The sequence below is a fragment of the Lagopus muta genome, chromosome 2 (genome assembly GCF_023343835.1).
Source record: "Lagopus muta isolate bLagMut1 chromosome 2, bLagMut1 primary, whole genome shotgun sequence".
NCBI lineage: Eukaryota > Metazoa > Chordata > Aves > Galliformes > Phasianidae > Lagopus > Lagopus muta.
The window spans coordinates 105,751,659-105,771,205 of NC_064434.1; the positions used below are offsets into that span (position 1 = coordinate 105,751,659).

The 19,547-nt window shown below is 43.7% G+C and overlaps 1 protein-coding gene across 1 annotated transcript in view; it reads left to right on the forward strand.

Annotated features, from left to right (window-relative positions):
- CFAP61 (cilia and flagella associated protein 61) overlaps positions 1-19,547 on the forward strand; it is a 90,518-nt gene that overhangs the window by 69,427 nt on the left and 1,544 nt on the right. Inside the window, 4 exon segments of the mRNA XM_048937186.1 lie at positions 2,499-2,791; positions 6,740-7,067; positions 7,765-7,856; positions 10,996-11,201. Of these exon segments, the coding sequence (XP_048793143.1) occupies positions 2,499-2,791; positions 6,740-7,067; positions 7,765-7,856; positions 10,996-11,201 (919 nt within the window).

The following is a 19,547-nucleotide window of genomic DNA, read 5'->3' on the forward strand; positions in this document are numbered from 1 at the left end:
GAAAATGGATAGCTGTGGTCTGCTATGTTCATGTCCTGCTTGGCAGGCTTTTAAAGAAGTTCTTGAGACACGAGAGGTTTCTTTATCACCGTGATCAGGACAGGAGACAGTAAACATCATGGTGTCTCAGCTCATGTTTTCTTCAGACAGCTTCCCAACCTCAAGCATGTCACTAGAGCAGCCTGCATGGCTTTACGTGGTGTCCAGCTGACAGGCACAGCTGTGTTTGTATAAGCAGATGAGGTGGTTAGTTTTCCCTATTTGTTACTGCTCATCCTTTATAAAACTGCGTGTTGTCCAGTACTGGAACGTGCTTGAACACACCTGAGCAGAAATGCCAGAAATAGAAGGAACCAATGTCCAGGATGCGAGGCAAGTGGGACAATCACTGCTCAGGTGGAAGGGAGGTCTGGCACTTCATCTCCTTTGGGACTGAGGCACCTTTACTAATACCAAATTAGTATTAATAACTTCAGCACTGCTGCTGGCTTTTGGTGTGATGGTCATCTTCATTAGGCACTATCCTGTCTTTAACAACATGCTGAACCCACAGCTCCCAGTGAGCCCAGTCCACAGGGCTGCTGGATAGCTAGTTTCTTTCCATATACCTTTCTCTTGTTGCATCCTCCTTTCACTCATCTGTTACTTTTACCAAAAGCACTTTGCAGTCTCTATGGCATTGCCACCTTCCTTCTGCCACCTTCCTTCCACCATGCTCTCCTCACAGGAGCAGAGAGGTGCCTGGTGGCTCCTGCTGCCTGGGGCTGGAGCAGGGTGAGCACCAGCCCTAGTCCTGGGGCTGTGGCTCCTCTGATGAAACCCAGCTGTCTCATGCGTGTAACCTATTAAAACGGTAATTGTAACTAATTGAAATTCATCTCCTATTAGTGCTGCACTTTCCACGAAAATAAAAAGTAGGATGGGAGCAAAGAAAGAAACAAAACTGCTTTAATGGCCCAAAATGGAGCAATTATTTTTCCTCTTTACCTAAACACAGTTTACTGCCTTATTAAAAGCATGTTGGTAGAACACTATCAAATTAAAATTCCAGCATTCGAATCAACAACCAGAGCTGCCGATGCTTTGGCTAACATAACGTTTTCTTCTTTAGCTGCTGCAAACTGAAAAGATTCAGGTCATCCTGGGATCACTGAAATCTTGTGCTTCCACTTGTGGAAAATGAACGAGCCTGCTCTGCAGTAGAACTCTGACATTCGAGTAATAAATGATAAAACCACGCTAACGATCTTTATTTATGGCTGCTTTTTTCCATGGAAGATGATTATGTTTACTCACAGATAGATACATTTTCATGTAGTTAAATAATAAAAGCATCCTGAGGAATCACTATCTGTCCAGTGAACATAATTTCAGTCCATAATGAATATCGGTAGTTCCTAGACTACCAGTGCTGTAATCTAAAAAGCCCCTAATATTGTCATAAGCAGAAACTGCAAATTGTTGATTTACAAGAGGTCAGCAAAGGAACATTGCTTTCCTTAATGTAATGTAATTGTATTTAATATTACCATATAAAACAGAATTTTAATTTTCCTTGAGAAATGCGGGGCTTGAATCTGATCTCGTATATACAGAAATGCCAGCATGTAATGCAATCACCAAACTTCTCCCTGAAGAGAGTGGCTCTGCCAAATGGTGATGATCTCTGTGCTGGCCAGGCTCACATACCTTACAGTCAGAATAACCCTTCGCTAGGCTGGGCCTTTGGTAAGCACTTCTCATTCCCACCAGGAAAGGAATTCTCAGCCTATCCTGCAAGAGCTGTGGTATTTTGCATGGCTTACTTGAAGGCAGAGAGGATCAGAGGGAAGAAACCCTTTGGAAGCAAGGGAACAGAGGGAGCAGGGAGGAAAGGAGCAGTTTTCAGGCCCTGCTCAGAGGAGTATTTATGTGTTTTATATTAAACATCCTTACATAAAGCACACGGGACTCCAATCTATGCCAGGTCCCTTGTTTGCAGACTGAGCTTTTGCAAAAGGAAGCAACAGTGCCAGCAATCTCCTGCATTGCACAACAGCTTGTCTGGTCCAACTTGCTCTTCCCCAGTTCTGCTACCTTTTTTTCTGCACAATGTATTTAATTTGCTCCTGTTCCCCTGCCTGCCCAGTGAGTGCTTTGAATATAAGCAAAATTGAGGAGGAAGAGGAGAACAAAATAGAACGTGGTGTTTTTTTTCTTCTTTTTCTTTTTTTCCTCTTTTTTGGCCCCAGAGGATTTTCAATCAGAATAATTTCAAATTACAGGGTCAGAATGAATGTCATACTTCTGTGTTAAGTACTTGCCTACTTTGTGGGATGTTTTGTACAGATTCTTCACTAAATTATCTTAGCTACTGTTGCTAGGTAACATTGTTTGCTTCATAGCATCAGAGAAATAAGAGGGTCAAAGAGAGCAATTTCGTGTTATTATCATCTGAGTTACACTAATAAGGTTCTCATTGTGCATCTTAGAAATTTTTCCCTTTTTTTTCCCCTTAGGGAACATCATTGTCTATGGGAATACAATTGACATTTACACCACGGTAGAAACCTTCTTATCTCTGGGAATCGATGGTTCTCGCATCCATCTCGTGCAGCCTCCACTCAGCTCCAACGTTACTTGCCTTAACAACAACGAAATCGAAAGTGCTGTTCAGGAGGCACTGTCAGAGGCTGGTGTGTCTGTTTATTACGACAGTATCCTGGCACAGTGGAGCAAAGGCGACGACCCAGACCTCATCACACGCGCTGCTTTCACTACTAATAGCAAACCGTTCCAATTGCAGTGCTCAGTAAGTATATGCTTTCATTGTATTGCCTTCAGTCTGCTTTTTAAGACAAAGGCCGTCAAATCCTGATAGTCCCTCACCGGTTTATCTATTTTCTCATTGTCTCCGGAAGAATTAACATTCAGTTGTTAGTCTGAAGGATTGTTTTGTGCAAAAATCCAAATAATACTGTTCATCCCCCGACTGATTTGGATTTAAATGTATTTTAGTCAGCCGACTTGCCAGTAGTTTCTTGCTCTTAATTCATTTTCTACATCATTCTAGCAATCCTTTTATTATTTAAATGCGTACAGTAACTCCTGTCCATAGTTATGTGCATATGATTAAGATCTCCTTAAATCAAACTAGCAGCCAAGGATGTTAGGATAGAGGCCTACTACGTATTTATTGAAATACATTTTAAACTGATTTTTCTCCCTCTGCTTTACTGATTGCATTTTTGTTCATCTACGGTATTGATAGCTTATCTAGGTAAATTAGACACGCACTCACACATATGGTGCTCCTGTGAGATATGGGACCGTTTTTAACCTCTCCTAATGGGGAAACTAGTGCTGGTTTTCATCACTGGGCTGATCTGTGAGTGAGCCTGTGGTAGAGTCATTTCAAAATATGTGTCCATGGGAACCCTATGGCCCTCGCAGCACATCCTCACTGCACTGGCTGCTCCTCTGTGCAACAAGGGCTGTAGATCTGGGAAGGAAGGACCATGTGCTACTCCCAGACAGCTCCCCTGAGCTGGAAAGTCACACACTGTCGTTTTGGATTTTTTCCTAGTCCTTTTCTTTTCAATGTGGAGATAGCTAAGCCCTTCCTAAAGGAGGTAAAGACCTTGCATAAGACTTTCATCCACTGGCTGTCACCTGGCTTTAGTCATCTCATCAACAGTGACATTCCTTCTGCTCTGCCCTCATACGCAGCACTTCGTTTTGTCCCTTCCCTCCCTGAAATCCCTCTGTTTTTATTCTTCCATGGATATGGGAATCTGGTTCTTTTAACATTAATATCCATTCACAAACCCATACCTCTTCTCTTCTCCATCACCCTTCCCATGTGGCCTGTCCAATTCCTTCAAGACTCTCATTATCTTCTGGTTTGCTTCTCTTGCTCTTTTGTGCTGCTTGCCTATCCTTCAAGGCCTTGAAGATGAGGTATGTGCAATCCCTTCTGATGCCAGGGTCTCTCTGTTCTACAAATCCAGCTCAGCTGTCTTGCAAGGCTCCCAGCCACCTGGAAGGATGGGGTCCAGAACAGCCTCCACAGGAAGCAGGCTGTGCAGGAATCGGCCCTACAGCCACGCTGGACCTTTTGGGATTTGAGCCAGTATCAACTGTTGATTGGCAGTTTTTAGGGACTTAATTTGTTGGGTCCTACAGGAGAACAACAACAGGAGAAAATCTCTTTCCTGAAGGCAGCAGCCTCCCTCCCTCCTTCCCCTCCCAGGCTGACAGATGGCTCCCAGCCTGGAGGCTGCAGCAGTCCCCTCCCTCCCCTCCCTGTCAGCAGGCAGGACACCGGGCAGACCTTCCCTGATTTGGGATCTACTAGATGGTTAGGCATTAACTATGCAGTGCTCACTACCTGGTTTATATACAAAAAAGCACAGAGCCTAAGGCTCCTCTGCTACTGCCTGCCTAACCAGTGGCTTAGCAGGCATGATGGGATGGGTTGGACCAGATGATCTTAGTGGTTTTTTCTAACCTTAATGGTTCTGTGATTCTTGGCTTCCCACTCCTGTGCCTTTCCTCCCAGCCACGAGCATCTGATGCTTGCATTCAGTCCACAGCTCTTTGGTGGTCTAATTGGGTAATACCTTTACCTGGGTCACAACCGCAGCCTCCCTGAGGCTGCCTATAAACAACAGACAGATTACTGATGCTGCTCACTCTGATGTATATCCCAGGCTGTTCAAGATGAAGGCAGTAAGGTAGCGCACGCTCATCTGAGGACTTCTTTCACCCTTTTCTCAGCTGGTGCAGTAATATTTCTTGGTGGTGGACAGAAGCATTTGTTGTCGTGTAATCATTTTAAAAGCTGAGGGCACTGATCAAGGGGGAAGCTCCTTTTAAAGGCTCTGGAGCTGCACAATATATATTGCAGCAACAAGATGGTCAGTCTTCATCTGTTCCCTTTGCAGACCATCTGATCTTGTTCAAAGCATATCTTGTCATTCTTACCACTTCTAACCCTCAGTACCCACTCTGCCCTTCTTTTATACTATTTTGGGGACCAGCCAGCTGTTTACCCTTTGTAAGAGCCACCTGTGAAGACCTGCTTGCAGCTTCTTGCACTTCTGTCGTCTCTGATGCTTTGTGTCAGAGGTGGAGGCGTGGGGTAGAGCTTGGTTGGATTTGTGCCCCAGCTCCAGCTGCAGCGACCCAGCCTCACTTCCCTGCACCTCATTCCTTCTGCTCCAGCACTGGTGCTCAATTCTAGCTGGGTTTGCAACCTGCTGTTATTAATGAGAGCCTGGACAGAACGTGCAGCCAGAACGGGGGGGGGCTAGCACACCCCACAGACTTCTCTCTCACCCCACGTTGGGTTTCAAAGCAGCTCCTTGGGCATCCAGTACATTTTGCAGGACGTGCTGCGTGCACATCTGCTCCATGCCAGCACCTCACGCCTCAGATGAGACTGCTTCCAGCATGCCTGCTTTGTGCTGCCTGACATAGCAGTGCTGCCTCAGCTCCCATTTTGGGGACTGGAGGGCTCATCTGCTCGCTGGCGTCCCAGGAGAGGGTGTAGGCAGATGCCACAGGAGGACAAAAGGAGGGAATTATCACTAGCTTTTTCTTTGAGACCTAGAGGAGGAATTTAAGGATTTAGGGCTATTTTCTTTCAATGCCCTTGAAATCTCCTGTGGGGAAGGCGAGCTCACAGCCTCAGTAGCTGCTGTTCTGGATAAATCCCTACCTCAGGGCCACTTCTATAAGCTGAGCAGTAGGACAGCGAGCTGGTGTTTACAAAGAATGGAAGCTGTGTCTCTTTTCGTTCCACAACCTAAAATGTGCTGAATATCCATCAGCTCTGTTTACGACCAGCTTCAGAAATGGCCTGCTAAATGGACCAAGGATTTAATTTAGACACAGTCTCCTCTGGGCTGTCCCAGCTGATCAATGGGTCCATCTGATGTCCATCCACACCTGTGCCATATGTCTGAGAGCAGTAAGGATGTGCTGAGCAATCTGTCTCCTAAAGCAAGCATTATCCAGCTCTGGAATAGTTAAGAGATGCGTTTTGGTCCTGGCAGAGTTTGAATGCACTCTACAAAATTTGAAGTATAATAAATGTGAATGCTTTCCTTTTCATGTAAATACTCAGTCTCTTAATACCTCTTGCAATCTTCTTGGCCTCCACTGCTTCCACTGGCTTCAATTCAGTATTTTGGATGAGCATGACATCTCTTCTGAACAATTTGAATGCCATATCTTTCAGTTTCATTGAATATCTCTGTGCCAGTAGCCATGGTAGCATAGTTTGCTGGTAAACAGTTAGGCATAACAGTTTGAAAAATATTTGTAACATATGGTTATCCTGCTAAAATACAAAGTATGTTGTACTTTTTCTATTACTTAGTTTTTCAATTTAGCTTCAGCATTCCAAAGAAGAAAAACAACTTCATGAAGAATTCAACTCTAAAACGTGCGCATCCACTCCGGCTGTTTGACATACGTAACATTAGAGTTTTTAAAATGAAATCCATCTACTTAACCAGAAGTAAATGAGTCTGGGTTAGTAATTCTGCCCTTCTAATCCAATATTTATAGCTTTCATTCTAGTAGCTATAAATATTGGATCAGAAGGATTTATCTGTCTGTCTAAAATCAAACTGTATTTCATGTTCTTGTTTTCTGAAATAAATAACATTCAGAATGAAGCATAGGGTTTTATTTATGAAATTAGTGGGTAACTAATGCTTAATAACCTGTGCTTGCTTACATTTCTTCTTAGGCATTTTTCAGCTTTGCCTACAAGAGAGTGGATTATGAAACCTTCAAGGCAATTAATGATGCTTGCCTTGTTTTTGATGGAAGGCTTGTGATTGATACTGAATTCCGCACTAATGATGTCAGTATCAGGGCTGCAGGTCCTTTAACAAAGTACTCCAGGAGATATTATGCAGATGAATGGACACACAGCAACTTCAATTCAAAGGAGATTGGCTTTGAACTTGCTGCATCCATGTTGAGTCTCTTTGATCCAACCCCTCAGCCCTCTTCGAAGCCACCAGAAGGCACAGATAGCCTCATCCCCATGTATAAGGGATGTAAAATTCAAGGTACATGAAAATGGAGTTCAGTCATACTTTCATACCCTCACTGGTCTCTTTGCTGTTATATAGTACAGGTAGGTCCATTTCACTTCAGTAGCCACCTAATGGCAGTGAAGTCATCAAAGCTGCCTGTATAGTTTGTGGAGAGGTGACATCAGTGAGTAACACTGCCTGCATTCATGGAAGGATCCATTTCTCCTTGTCATCACCTAGCTCAAGACATTTAAAAGCTCTGCCTAATCTGTGCTAGACTCCTTCTATTTTCAAGTGAGGGGAACAGCAGCATCCTGAAAAAATGACTGATGCTGTCTGTCGAGAGATATCTCAGGTGGGATGAACCATTTACAAGAGTTGTATATTAAATATTAAATACACCCCAATATTTACCATTCTTCACCTGTCTTTAGCTCCATAGTCTTGTCTAGGAGTTGAGGAGAAAAAAAAACAAAACAAGAGACTTATGCTGAAGGCTTTTTTCTAAAAATACACAAAGTTATGCTTTAATTTATATTGCAGTCATGATCAGAACTTTTCAAGATGTGGCTGCTGCACCACTATGTGTAACTGTACCACAGAACGTGAGGTCACGAAACAAAATGATTTGTCCTCTTCAGCCACTTAGTTAAAATATGTATTTAGGAGAGTGAGAAATACTTTGGTTTTGTTTACAACTGAGTAAACCTCATCTTTTCATTTATGGCAGGAGGGGTTCTGCCCAGAGGCTATAATTACTTGCACATTTCCAAACCAGAAGTCCCCATCCGCTTGGACTTAGTACTTGCACTGTCTGATCATGTAAGTTATGTTATTTACCTTTTCCTTTTTTTTCTTTCACCTCTGTTGGAAAAATGCTCCTATTTAGGAATATGCATAAGGTACCACATATGTTAAAAACTGATAGAGTAAGGATGAGTTTAAGTATGTATTTAGAGACCTTCTGGAGCTGGGAGTCATCAGTAAAGTCTATAATGTAACAGACAGTCTGTGATTTTTTTAATTCAATTATCAATTTATTTCAGTGTAAGCGGTATTTACTTCATTATAAATGTTTTAGACATAGGATATGAATATCTGATCAATTTTACCGCAGTTCTTACTTCATTTGCCATGAAAACAACCAAAACCTAAGGGTTTATTTGTCCTTAAAGGCAGAAATAGTCATGGAGCCTTAATGCTCTGAACTCTTCCTTACTATTTGGAGCAGTTCAGATTCAGACAGCTCCCTGATGTGGCACTGCAGCTCAACTCCTTGACCCCTTTGTCAGAATTGGTGGCTCAGTATGGAGCCCATCTGGCTCACACTCACTTCCCTCAGCACACTGTTGGGATGCTACTTGTTTTTTTTCCTTCAGAGCTGGCTTTCTCATAGAATGCCCTGGGTTGCAAAGGAGCACAATGCTCATCCAGTTCCAACCCCCTGCTATGTGCAGGGTCACCAACCAGCAGCCCAGGCTGCCCAGAGCCACATCCAGCCTGGCCTTGAATGCCTTCAAGGATGGGGCATCCACAACAGGATGGCTATTTTTTTTTTTTTTTTCTTTTCCTCTTGATGGGATACACTGCTTCTGAAATTCTTAATATATAGTTAACATGTATCAAAATATCACAATATCAAGGTGATACCTGCATAAGAACTAGAGTCTGCTAAGCCAGGGTGTATCATAAATCAGGTGAACAGCTGGTGAACAGCACAAAAGTTGAACCTCTAAGATGTTCATTTCCATACTTTCAGATATTTGGCTTTCTTAAGAGATACATAATTTCTATAAACAGGAGATAGAATAGCATGAGCATCACTGAAATCTCACTCCTTTCTCCCTGCAATAAGAAGCCATGAGCGCATACAGACAATGAAACAACACAATCTATCAATGCAACTCTGCTGATTTCTAGATTAATAGGAAAAGAATAATTTCCAGAAGGGATGCTCTGTACTTTGCTGCTAGAAAACAGACAGTGCTACAGTAAGAGTCTTCATTCTCTGAGCAGAAAAGAGGGAAGCACTTGACATACTTAAGTTACACAGGAGATTCTCTTGTGACACAAATGCAGAGATGCTTTTCTCACTGAGGAATCTACTTATGAAACAAGAAGTCTAGATTCACATATTTTAAAACCAGAAAGGGCCCCATGCTCCTAGTCAAGCCTCTATTTCATACAGATTATACCTTTTTCCTCAGAGATTTCCACCCCAAGGCCATTCTTGTATATAGTACAGAGTGTCTTCTAAAAGACTAGGCTGATGTTCATTTTAAAACTTAGATAGCAGTGGTCCGTAGAAAGAAATATTTTATAACGAAGCCCATGCTTTTGGGCGGTTGAGGGAGTGGAGATCAAAGCTTGGCTCACTTTGTTTTCCAGCTTCCCAGATCCAACATAAGCTGTCCAAAGCAGCTCATATTAGGAGCCAAATGGAACTGTTAGAGAGAAGAAACATTGATTTTTGTCACACCAAACTGCTAGAATGTGATAAGGATTCTCTTGCAGTACCTTCCATTTCCCGTTGTCTGAAAATGGAATACCTTTAAAGCTACTCCTTCATGTAAATCCTAAAATAATTTCCTAGGATAGTAGTAAGAGAAGCTAGTGAAATGGATTAGCTGAGAGATATGGAAATAACAAGGGTTACTGCAGCCTAGCAACAGGTTTTAATGATGAATAAAACCAAAACATGAATACAGCATTAGAAAATAGCCTCAAGCTATTTGATCATCCCACTGCAGCGTTTGGTTTGAGACACATTTTTATATTTCTGTCTTGTATTAAGTAATTGATTTCACTTGCTGAAACTAAATGCTACTGTTTGACCATAACCATCCAACACTACTGTTCTCTTCTGGATAGTATCATAGAATCACTAAGGTTGGAAAAGACCTCTAAGATCATCCAGTCTAACCGTCAACCCGCCACCACCGTACCCATAAGCTGCCACTCAGTGCCACTGTTACAGTGATAGGGTTAGCAACAGTCAGCAACCTCTTTACACTGGCAAGAGGGAGTCACTGGAAACAACTCCAAAACAGCAGCAAAAAGTGTAAAACTACAGTGTATAATCAAAGAATATTAGGATGTTATAATCACAAAATAAACAAGAGAGTTAGGCAAAGCAGACTATGATAACAAAAGAGAATAAATAGAAGGCTTACCCCTATCCTGGGCTCACTCACAAAACACCAGCAGAGCTAATCTCCAGCAGAGCTCCTTCCCCACTCGTAAACCAGCTTTTAAATAGGTCAAGGAGGGCTGCAGCCAGGCTCCCCCCCTTCCAGCAGCACGGGTGAATTGCCTTCAGCTGTGCTCCTCTGGCTGACTCATGGCTCTCCTCAGGTGATCAATCAGAGGTTCAGGCTGTGGCTCAGCAGTTCCCATATACATGGGCCTGAAGGAAGCACCTGAAGAGATGGAGCCCTGCCTGGTGGGTGGCACTTATAAAACGTGAAGTTCTGTTTTAGAGCAGGACAGAGGTATATGCAATCATATAGACACCATATAATAAATGAGGATGAGCAGGGTTGCATTCAGTTGCCTGAACACAGGCATCTAAGTGTTGTCCCTCCTGGCCTCCAGCTGCTGCTCCATAAGGTCATAAGTCTTCCATGTGTGCTGTGTCACAACTACCAGTGTGGTTTGAATGTCCCAGATATCCTTAGGTGCCTCAAATGCCATACAGGCATGGGCAACCAAAGCCTGTGCTGTCCTCTCAGTTGTATGCTTCACAGTTTCTATGCAGCTAACCAAGGTCTAAACCATACAGAAAACCTTTGTGTCCAAAGCATGGGACCTTGTTGTATAAACTGTGCTACAAGGAATGGATATTCTTGGTTTGAAAGGTTTGGGATTTTGAGAAATGGCAAATATCAGAAAGAGAACCCTAGCTGGTGCCGGTCACGTATAAACTCCATCTCTCCAGCTTTCCTTTTATTTCCTGTTCCAGGGAACAGAGATTGTAACTGGAAAAGCAAGAGATGGGAATTATTTCAGAATGCACATCAACAAATACAGTATGGTAGATAGCATCACCTGCTTCTCAAAGGAGCCCTTTCCTGCTTCCAACTATATTTGCTTGTATGGACAGCATGAGCGTCTTCTTAATGATCTTTCTTATCGCTGGAATGAGGGGCAGATCACAGACCTTTACAGGTAAGACAAATTTAGCATCGTGCATAAAATGTCTACTTTTCTTTTACTGAGCTTTATATTCTAGCTATTTTCCCTTGGAACTCAAGATAGATTTTAAAGCATCTTTTCAATTATTTGGTAAAATTATCACGGATGATGCAAGTCCTGAAGACCTTCCTAGAAAGAACTGTGTCTGAGATTTATTTAGAAAATGAGCAGTGATTTGCTTGAACAGCTTTCATCTGAAAGAACATTTCAGTACCACTGTAACTTTTGCTTAGCGTAGTCAGCAGGCTTAACTCATTAAGCTGAGTTTGAAGAATCTTTTTTTTTAATTAATTGATTAATTTACTAAGAACTCATATTCAGAAGTCACTTTCCAAAGTCAGTGTATTAATGACTTTACATCAAATTTGTAAGCCAAATGTTTCCAGGGAGGTTCTAAATCACAGATGTCAGTCACGCTCTTTAGCTTGCCTCTGAACCTTAATCTTCTGCTACTTCTGCAGAATTTCATACCTTGGAAGATACATGGCCTGAAAACTCAAACTTGGTTTATTCCTTATGCCTTAGATAAAATCAGTGCTTCTGAATTCAGGTTTGGCAAAAAAACCACTTGAGTTTCACTCATGTGATAGAATTCTTTGAGCATGTAATTGAAGTAGGGGGCAGAGAACCTGCTGATGCATCTTAGTCTGATTTTCATTTGGAAAAAAATCCCTCACAAGTGTTGACCTGGGAGCATGAATTATCAGATAGAAAAGTGAAGCACTGCATTCCCTAAACTGCTTTAGAGAGAGAAAACCAAACAGGAAATTTGGTTTCAATACAAAACTGATCAAAAGCTGCCTGAGAAGGATCTGGGCTTGATTTGGTTATAGCTGATTTGAAGAAAGGCACTACAGTTTTCAGATTGAACAGTATTATTTAGATAATGTTTAGTTATGATGTTAAGGATGTGTTGTGGTCCAAGAAAAAAGAAAAAGAAGCGTGATCACAGCACTTTGCTAATCCAAAAACAAGGGGAAATTTGTAGATTGATATCAAACTCCTCAGAAGGTTTAAGTTGCACTGACGTGCTGATAGTTACATGCCTCTGTAGGAATGAAGAAGCTGATACCTTGAGACAGGGAGTTAGGAGCCTCAAAATTCCCTTCTTTCTCTAGGTTTTGCCCTTCTGCTGGTTCAGTGTCAAAAAGCTCTGCCAGAATATGGATAAGGCATTGTATGTGGCTGAGGACAGAGAAATGAGAATGTCTGCTGAAACAGGGGGAGGGAGGGAATCCTATCAAGCCTTTCACTTAGTGACAAAGGATTGGTTTGTATGCTGTGTTTTGAGAACAGTGGTATCAGCTGTCGGCTCAAAGGGCGAGCTCCCCTGAAAAGGACGTGGTACGTCACCGGGGCTGGGAGAGCTGATGTTGTACAGCCCTGCCCCTGCCATCTCTCTTCACTGCAAATGTTTCCTATTTCTTCATTTCTTTTTATTCCTCGTCTTGTGCAGGAAGATGGGATGAATGCAAACTTGGCCATGCAGTTTAAAATTGTCTTGGACAAAAATGCTTCTTTACAGATTTCACTTCAGGAAATCCAATATGCCTCTGCTGAGAGGCACGATGACTTACAGAAAATGTTGATTTTGTTTTACGAGAGAGGAACGGCACAGAGCAAACGTAAAGTTCACTGAAACATTATTACTGTCAGTAGGTGTTAAATAGAAATTGAAGGGAGGTGACACTATTCTATGACATATGGGCTAAGATGGCAGATAATTTTCTTGTCACAGCTGGTGCTGATCAGCTAATATATTTTGAGCATGGGAAGAAACTCAATATTCCGGTTGTGGCAAGGTATCAGTCTTTCTCACGGTATTACAATATGCAAGCACATCTGTGAGCTAATATTTAAAATGAACCACAAATGTTGTCAGAGATTTAGAATCACAGAACCATTAACGCTTGAAAAGACCACTCGGATCATCCAGTCCAACTGTCCACCTACCATCAGTATTGCCTGCTGCCCACGTCCCTCAGTGCCACATCCCACGGCTCTGGGACTCCTCCAGGTGACCCCACCGCTCCCTGTGCAGCTGTGCCAGTGCAGAATCACTTCTGGAGAAGGAATTGTTCCTAGCAGCCAACCCGAACCTCCCCTGGCACAACGTGAGGCCATCCCCTCTCGTCCTATGGCCGTTCCCTGCCAGCAGAGGCTGACCCCGCCTCACACAGCCTCCTTTTGGGGGCTTGCAGAGCCACGAGGTCTGCCCTGTCTTTCTAGCAGTGAGAGCCCAGCACTGAGCACAGCACTCGAGCTGCAGCCTCGCCAGTGCCAGTATTTTCCAGACCTTGACCAAAGCGACATTTGCTCCCTTACACTTTGGTGCTGTATGTGCTGTATGTGCCCAAGGACCTCAGTGCAGCTGCACTTGCCTACACATGATAGCCACACAGATTTTGAACAAATGAGACGTAAGCTTTCTGAATGAACAGCTTAGTTCTTCATGAGAGCAATTAGGAGTTTATCAGCCTCCCCTGCTGCCGTGATGGTGATGGGATCCCTGCAGATCGTGCAAGCTCATTGGGGATTACAAGTAATCGATTTCTAAACATCCCCAAAGATTCTTAAAAAATCTCAAGAGAGACGGAGATTCCGGTGATGATCTGCTAAAAGGATGAGGCAGGCTGGTCAACATGACAGTAACAAGAAGAGCAGCTTTAACAGGTGCCCTAGATGCTCAATGGAGTGGCCATCAGCTCCTGAAGGAGGCTGGTTGGATCTTCTCTGCTCTTGGCCAGCACTGTTTAGTGGCCAAAAGTCCTGGGAGTGCAGCAGGACCTGGTGCTGGGCAAGGTGAGGATCCTGTGTAACACAGTACTGTATTCCATGCAATATAGTGTACGTATATATGTACAATATGCAAAAATACAGAATGTGAAATGTAGTAGTTGGAAGACTGTCCATTAGAAAATCATTACATTGAAAAATGTCTGGGCATCTCTTGTGAGATGGAGATTGTCTTGATGCTTCTTGGAAAGTGGAGTCTGGCGTTCCTTTGGCATGGAACAATAAACAATGCATTCAGTGATTTCTCTGCATGCAATGAGAAAAAGAAAAGGCATTTTGGGTGATGATATTCCCATGGTCTATAATGACCTTACATCACTGACTGCAAACGTGAGGCAGAATTTCTCTCTTTGGGGAGAAAAAGAAACAACTACATACTACTACATGTTATACCTGTACTCACAGTATTTTCTATCAAGATGTAAAATGCCCTTAGTGAAGAAAAATAGACTGAAAATGTTGCCATTTGTTAGTTAAGCTTATGAACTTGCTGGTTTGAAACATTCATTCCTTCCTCCCATCTTTCTGCCTGTATTTTGGGGAAAGACACCGTGCAACAGCTGTCACCTGGGAGCCAATTTACTTCTGTGTAGCATGCAAATTGTCTTTTAAATAATTAGAAACTGCGCCTAGCAATGCATTTCCTCACTGATTTGTGTTCGGTATAAAGGCTGAAGGTTAACCCCATGATACCGGATTTCCTGACCATAATGGGCCAGTTGCCATTCTCAAATTAGCATTAACAACAGGCCCTCAAGATTCAGCTAACTTCAAGGAGTGACCCCTTCCGGATGCGTGCCTTAAACTGTCGCTAATGGTAATAAGGAGAGAAATAATATTTCCTTGTGTTGAGAGAAAAGTTCCGTTGATTTCAGTAGAGTTCAACACTGTTGAAAGCTGCAGAATGTGCCCCACAAGCCCACGAACAATGAAGATCACTTCTCCATTCCCCCTGCTGCAGAGTCCTGCAGTGATGCTGCCCCATACCCATCCCATGCCAGACCCCCTAATGTGTAAGGCCACTGCTACCCCCAGTCACCCCAGTGTTGCTTGTGTGGGTTCACAGACTGCCACCCTTAAAGACTCAGGTTGTGAATTTACGAACCTAGCAAGAAATAAGTGGAAAAACAGCATAAAATCATCTGACTGTAGTTCCATAGTCACTTGGCTAAGAAACGTGCTACCAGGGACATAACAATTGCCTATAGCTAAGCTCCTGCAGCCTGACTCTGCCATGTGTTAGGTACCACAGCTTCACCAAGAGGAGAATCTGAGCAGCCCAAACTGTTCCTTAGCTAAACATGAGATTAAGAGCCAATGTTTTTGTTGTAGCTGTGCAAACAGCAGCTGAGGAAATAGGCCATTAAGCCAGAAGATGATCACAACCAGTCAGACAGCTGGCTGTACCGACTGCATCACAAGGGGATGCACTTCAACCCCCTGGCTGCTGTATGGGATGCCAAGGTCTGCTGGGCAAGTTGGCAGGGCCGAAGATGCAGTATTCTAAAGCTAAGAGTTCTGTGTACAGACCTTTTATGTTCTTGACTGTTTAACAGCGTTGCTCCCTAGATTTGGAATCCACTTCAGGAAGGAGTTTCTGTAGTTTTTATTGATTTCCTATAAGATTGCATCTTGAAAAGGCTCAAATGGAATTTAAGCACCTGAGAGCGAGGCTCTTTCCCGATAGGGAAGATTTTTCTTGAATGGAAAAGAACATAAATTCCTGTAGGTTTAATATCAGTATTCCCTGTACTGAAAGCCTTTCCTCCCACCACTGCAGCAGCAGATAAAAGAAGGAGATATGGAAAAACTTCCAAAATATTCTTTAATTTCAAGCTTGTGGGTTGGTTTTGGTCACCAGTGCTCCACACTTGCTTCCCGAAGGGGGAATGCAACCAACCAGTCATACCCTTTTGCATTCTCCTGTAAGGCAGTTGCTGAGTTATGGAACGTGTCTGCGGAGCAGTGGAATATCCCTCTACTGCATCTGGAGCACAAAACAGATCATTGGAGAGGCTCCAAATGGATGCTCGCTGGCACGGTGCCTTTAGGATGAGATAGAAGCGCTTCGTATAGGCTTCGTTTGGCATTAGTGAAAGCCAAATTTGTAACACTGTATTAATGAACTTGTCTTTAGTTATGACCTGCAGAAAATGCGGGTTAACAAGGAAGGGACAGTGCTGCTGAGGAAAGGAGCACCACTACTGCATGACAGGGAGTGCAGTGCTGAAGGAAACAACATGTGTTTGGGCTGGCAGTGATAAATAATGCTGGTAGAGGCAGCACGATTAAGCTGATCGGTTTCTAACAGGCACCCTCTGAAGTGCTGTGTTGCTTAGCCATCCTTTTTCAGACTTTTCTTCTTGTAGCTGCTCAAGGCCTGGTTGGATTGGATGGGCCCTGGGCAGCCTGAGCTGGTGGGGGGCAACCAGCCCACGGCAGGGGTTGCAACTGGGGGGGCTTTGAGGTCCCTTCCACCCCAGCCACTCTGTGATTCTGTGATGATTCTATTCACCACATTTACTCTATGTGTAATGCTGAAGTTAGTAAACTGCTACATTAGGCCCTTCTGGTATTCAATAGATTGTAAAGCATGGTGGTAGACTAATGCACGATGGGGCCACGTGCTTTGAGTAACACAAAACACAGGGTACGAAGTGCTCTATTGATATTGCATTTATACTTAGTTCTTACCAGAAATGTGTTTTAGCCATCTGCACTCGCTCTGCTTGAATCTGCATCCCAGAGCCATCTCAGCTCTGAGTGCCTTCAGAGGAACCCCAGCAGCACCCTGGTGTCCTGTCTGTGGGACCATGTGAGAGGTGGTCCAAGTGAGATCAGCAGAAAAACCCGAAACATGTTCAGTGTGGCTGTCCTTCCACTCCCGCTGGTCTGAAATGTTTGCTAATGTGTAGAGTCATAGAATCATCAAGGTGGAAAAGAACACTAGGATCATCCAGTCCAACCACCAACCCATCCCCACCATGCCCACTGACCACATCCCTCAGTGCCACATCCCCACTTGGCTTTTTCTGCTTAAGTTCAGTTCACACATCATAGTCCTCTTTACATGAGGCTACAAGTGATTTACTAACCACTGTCATTAATGAGGGCTTAGGCAGAAGCAACCACACCGCACTGTCTAATGACTCAACTCTAATCAACCTCACAATATAACTGAAGGAATAGGAAAAAGAACATTCAGTGTGTGCAGTGCTATTTTTCAAAGGACGAGGTGAGGATATATGTTTATTGCAGCCTGGAATAATCAGCGATTAAGCATGAAATACGTGCTCCATACATAGGCTGGCTTGAAAAAGGGCTTTCAAAAATGAAGGACGATTGTTCATTAAGAGAAATGCTACAACGCAGCGCTGTCTGGGGTTGGCCACGTCCCACACCATTAGCACACCACCATCACATTGAAGGGATTCCACCTTAGGCTTTTGTTCACCCTGCAGACAGTGAGACTTATTTTCTGCAGGGATGAAAAAAAGCAGAGAGAAAATGTGGCAGGTAGCGAGCAGGGCTGAGAGGGGCTAATGCTGCTCAGTACACTTGGCAGCCTAATTAGAGGAAAAAACATGTGCTTTCTATGGAAAGAGGGACAGCGTAAGGAGCAAGGAACACATGAAGGGATATCAAAGCACTAACAGCTATTTTTCACACTGGAATTCAACGCTGACCCCGAGGTGCCCCGGTGAAGCTGTGCTTTGATAGCAAAGCAGTATAAATGGTAGAACCCTTTAGGTGACTTTCCTTTTTTATATATTAATATAGTTTCTAAGGCGCAGCCGACTTGCCAACGAGAAACCCCACATCCAAACCAGTAAGTAAAGGCTGGTCAGCTGAATTCTACCACACCGATCTGTGGTCCAACACTGCTGATTCATATTGATAATTACACAGGCCCTTATGAATGACTGAGCTCTGAAGTCATAAACAAGTAATTACAGAGAAGTGATCGTACCACTACACGCAGCGTATTTGCTGATGTGAGTCAGGTTTAATTTCCTTTTAATTGTTTTTCATAATGCATTACACGTGGGATAGTCCTGTGTGCAGAAATGCAATAAACCTTTCCTCGGGGTCAGCAGTAATTTTCTCTCAGAGCAGAACGCAACGCTTTTATGTCTTTTTTTTTAAAGCACAGAGTTTGGAAAGTGTAAAGAACAGTTTGGTGAGAACTCAGCAACAGCTGCAAGCTAGTAAAGGTAGGAAACATCACCAATTTCCAGCCCTAGATTGATGCACCTTCTCTTTTCTTGGCAAAAGGGGACAGTTCTTCTAGTGTGCTCCATCCCAACCCATCCCAGCAGTTTCCCTCCACACTCCCTGGCATTGGAATCCCCTCCTCTTCCTATGCGTCCTCCCTCTGCTGCACCCACCTTAGGATGGCAGCACGGCTGGAGGTCGGGGCCGGTTCCTCCATCACTGGAGTGTGGCAGCATCAGAATGAACCCCGGGAGACAAAAGGTGTGCAGCTGCAAATGAAATGGAGAACGGAGCTTTCAGACTGAAAGCATTTCCATGCATACTCCATTTCTGCTTGCTAGCAATGGCCAACTTGATCCATTTTTTGTTCTGCTGTGTCTCTTCGCGAGAGGAAGATCCCCTGTCTTTTGTAAAAGATGCCACTAAATATTTTTCTCCTTCCCTTTCACCTCGTATCGGCCATACATCACAAATGAGGCAGAACAGACTTTAGATGCTGATTGTCAGTGAAAGGCAAGAGGAGCTTCCTAGCAACAAAAAGGATGTCTTCAAAAGGAGACCATTTCATCCCATCTCCTTACAGATTCCTTCCCCTGATCTCCTCCGCCGATATAAAAGTCTGCCAGCAGGGGATCCCCGTTAGGAAGTGACCAGGAGTCTGAAAACCCGTTATGCTCCTGGCAAACATTGTCATCTTGTACATATTTAGCCTGATCACTCTGGCAAGTTATGAAAGACTAAATGGTGCAAACACATGTGGCAGATGCCGTTCTCATGATAGCCCAGGAGCCTTTGAGCCTCTGTTGGTAGCATGCCAGCTCCAGCTTGTATACTGAAGAGCATTATACTTTCAAGCTTTCTCCGGCTTGCCCTGAGGGACTGCTGCTGAAGTGGCAATAAAACTCTGAACGAGCCTCCCAAAGTCGACTTGTTGGTTTGGCTTCAGATGGGCTCTTCTCATTATTACCAACGTGAAGGGCCATATGCAGATCTGCCTCCTCCAAAGCACCATGTGTTCCTTTAGAAAGGTGATTCCAGTGGGGAAGAAGGAAAATGCAGGGCCAGCAATGGAAGTGAGAATTGATTCCATCAAGCACTTCTTTGAACGGCCTCAGATGGTCGCATTTCTTCAGGTGAAGGGAAGGAGCTCCACGTGTGGGAATGCTGATGTGCACAAAACAAGCAGGTTTTCTTGGTCGTGCTGTGCCAGTGTGCCAGCAGCAGCACAGTGAACAACATAAACACAGCGCAGTGTGATCATCCCCATGCTAACACTGAGCTAACAGTTTGGGTTGGGTGGGATTTTTC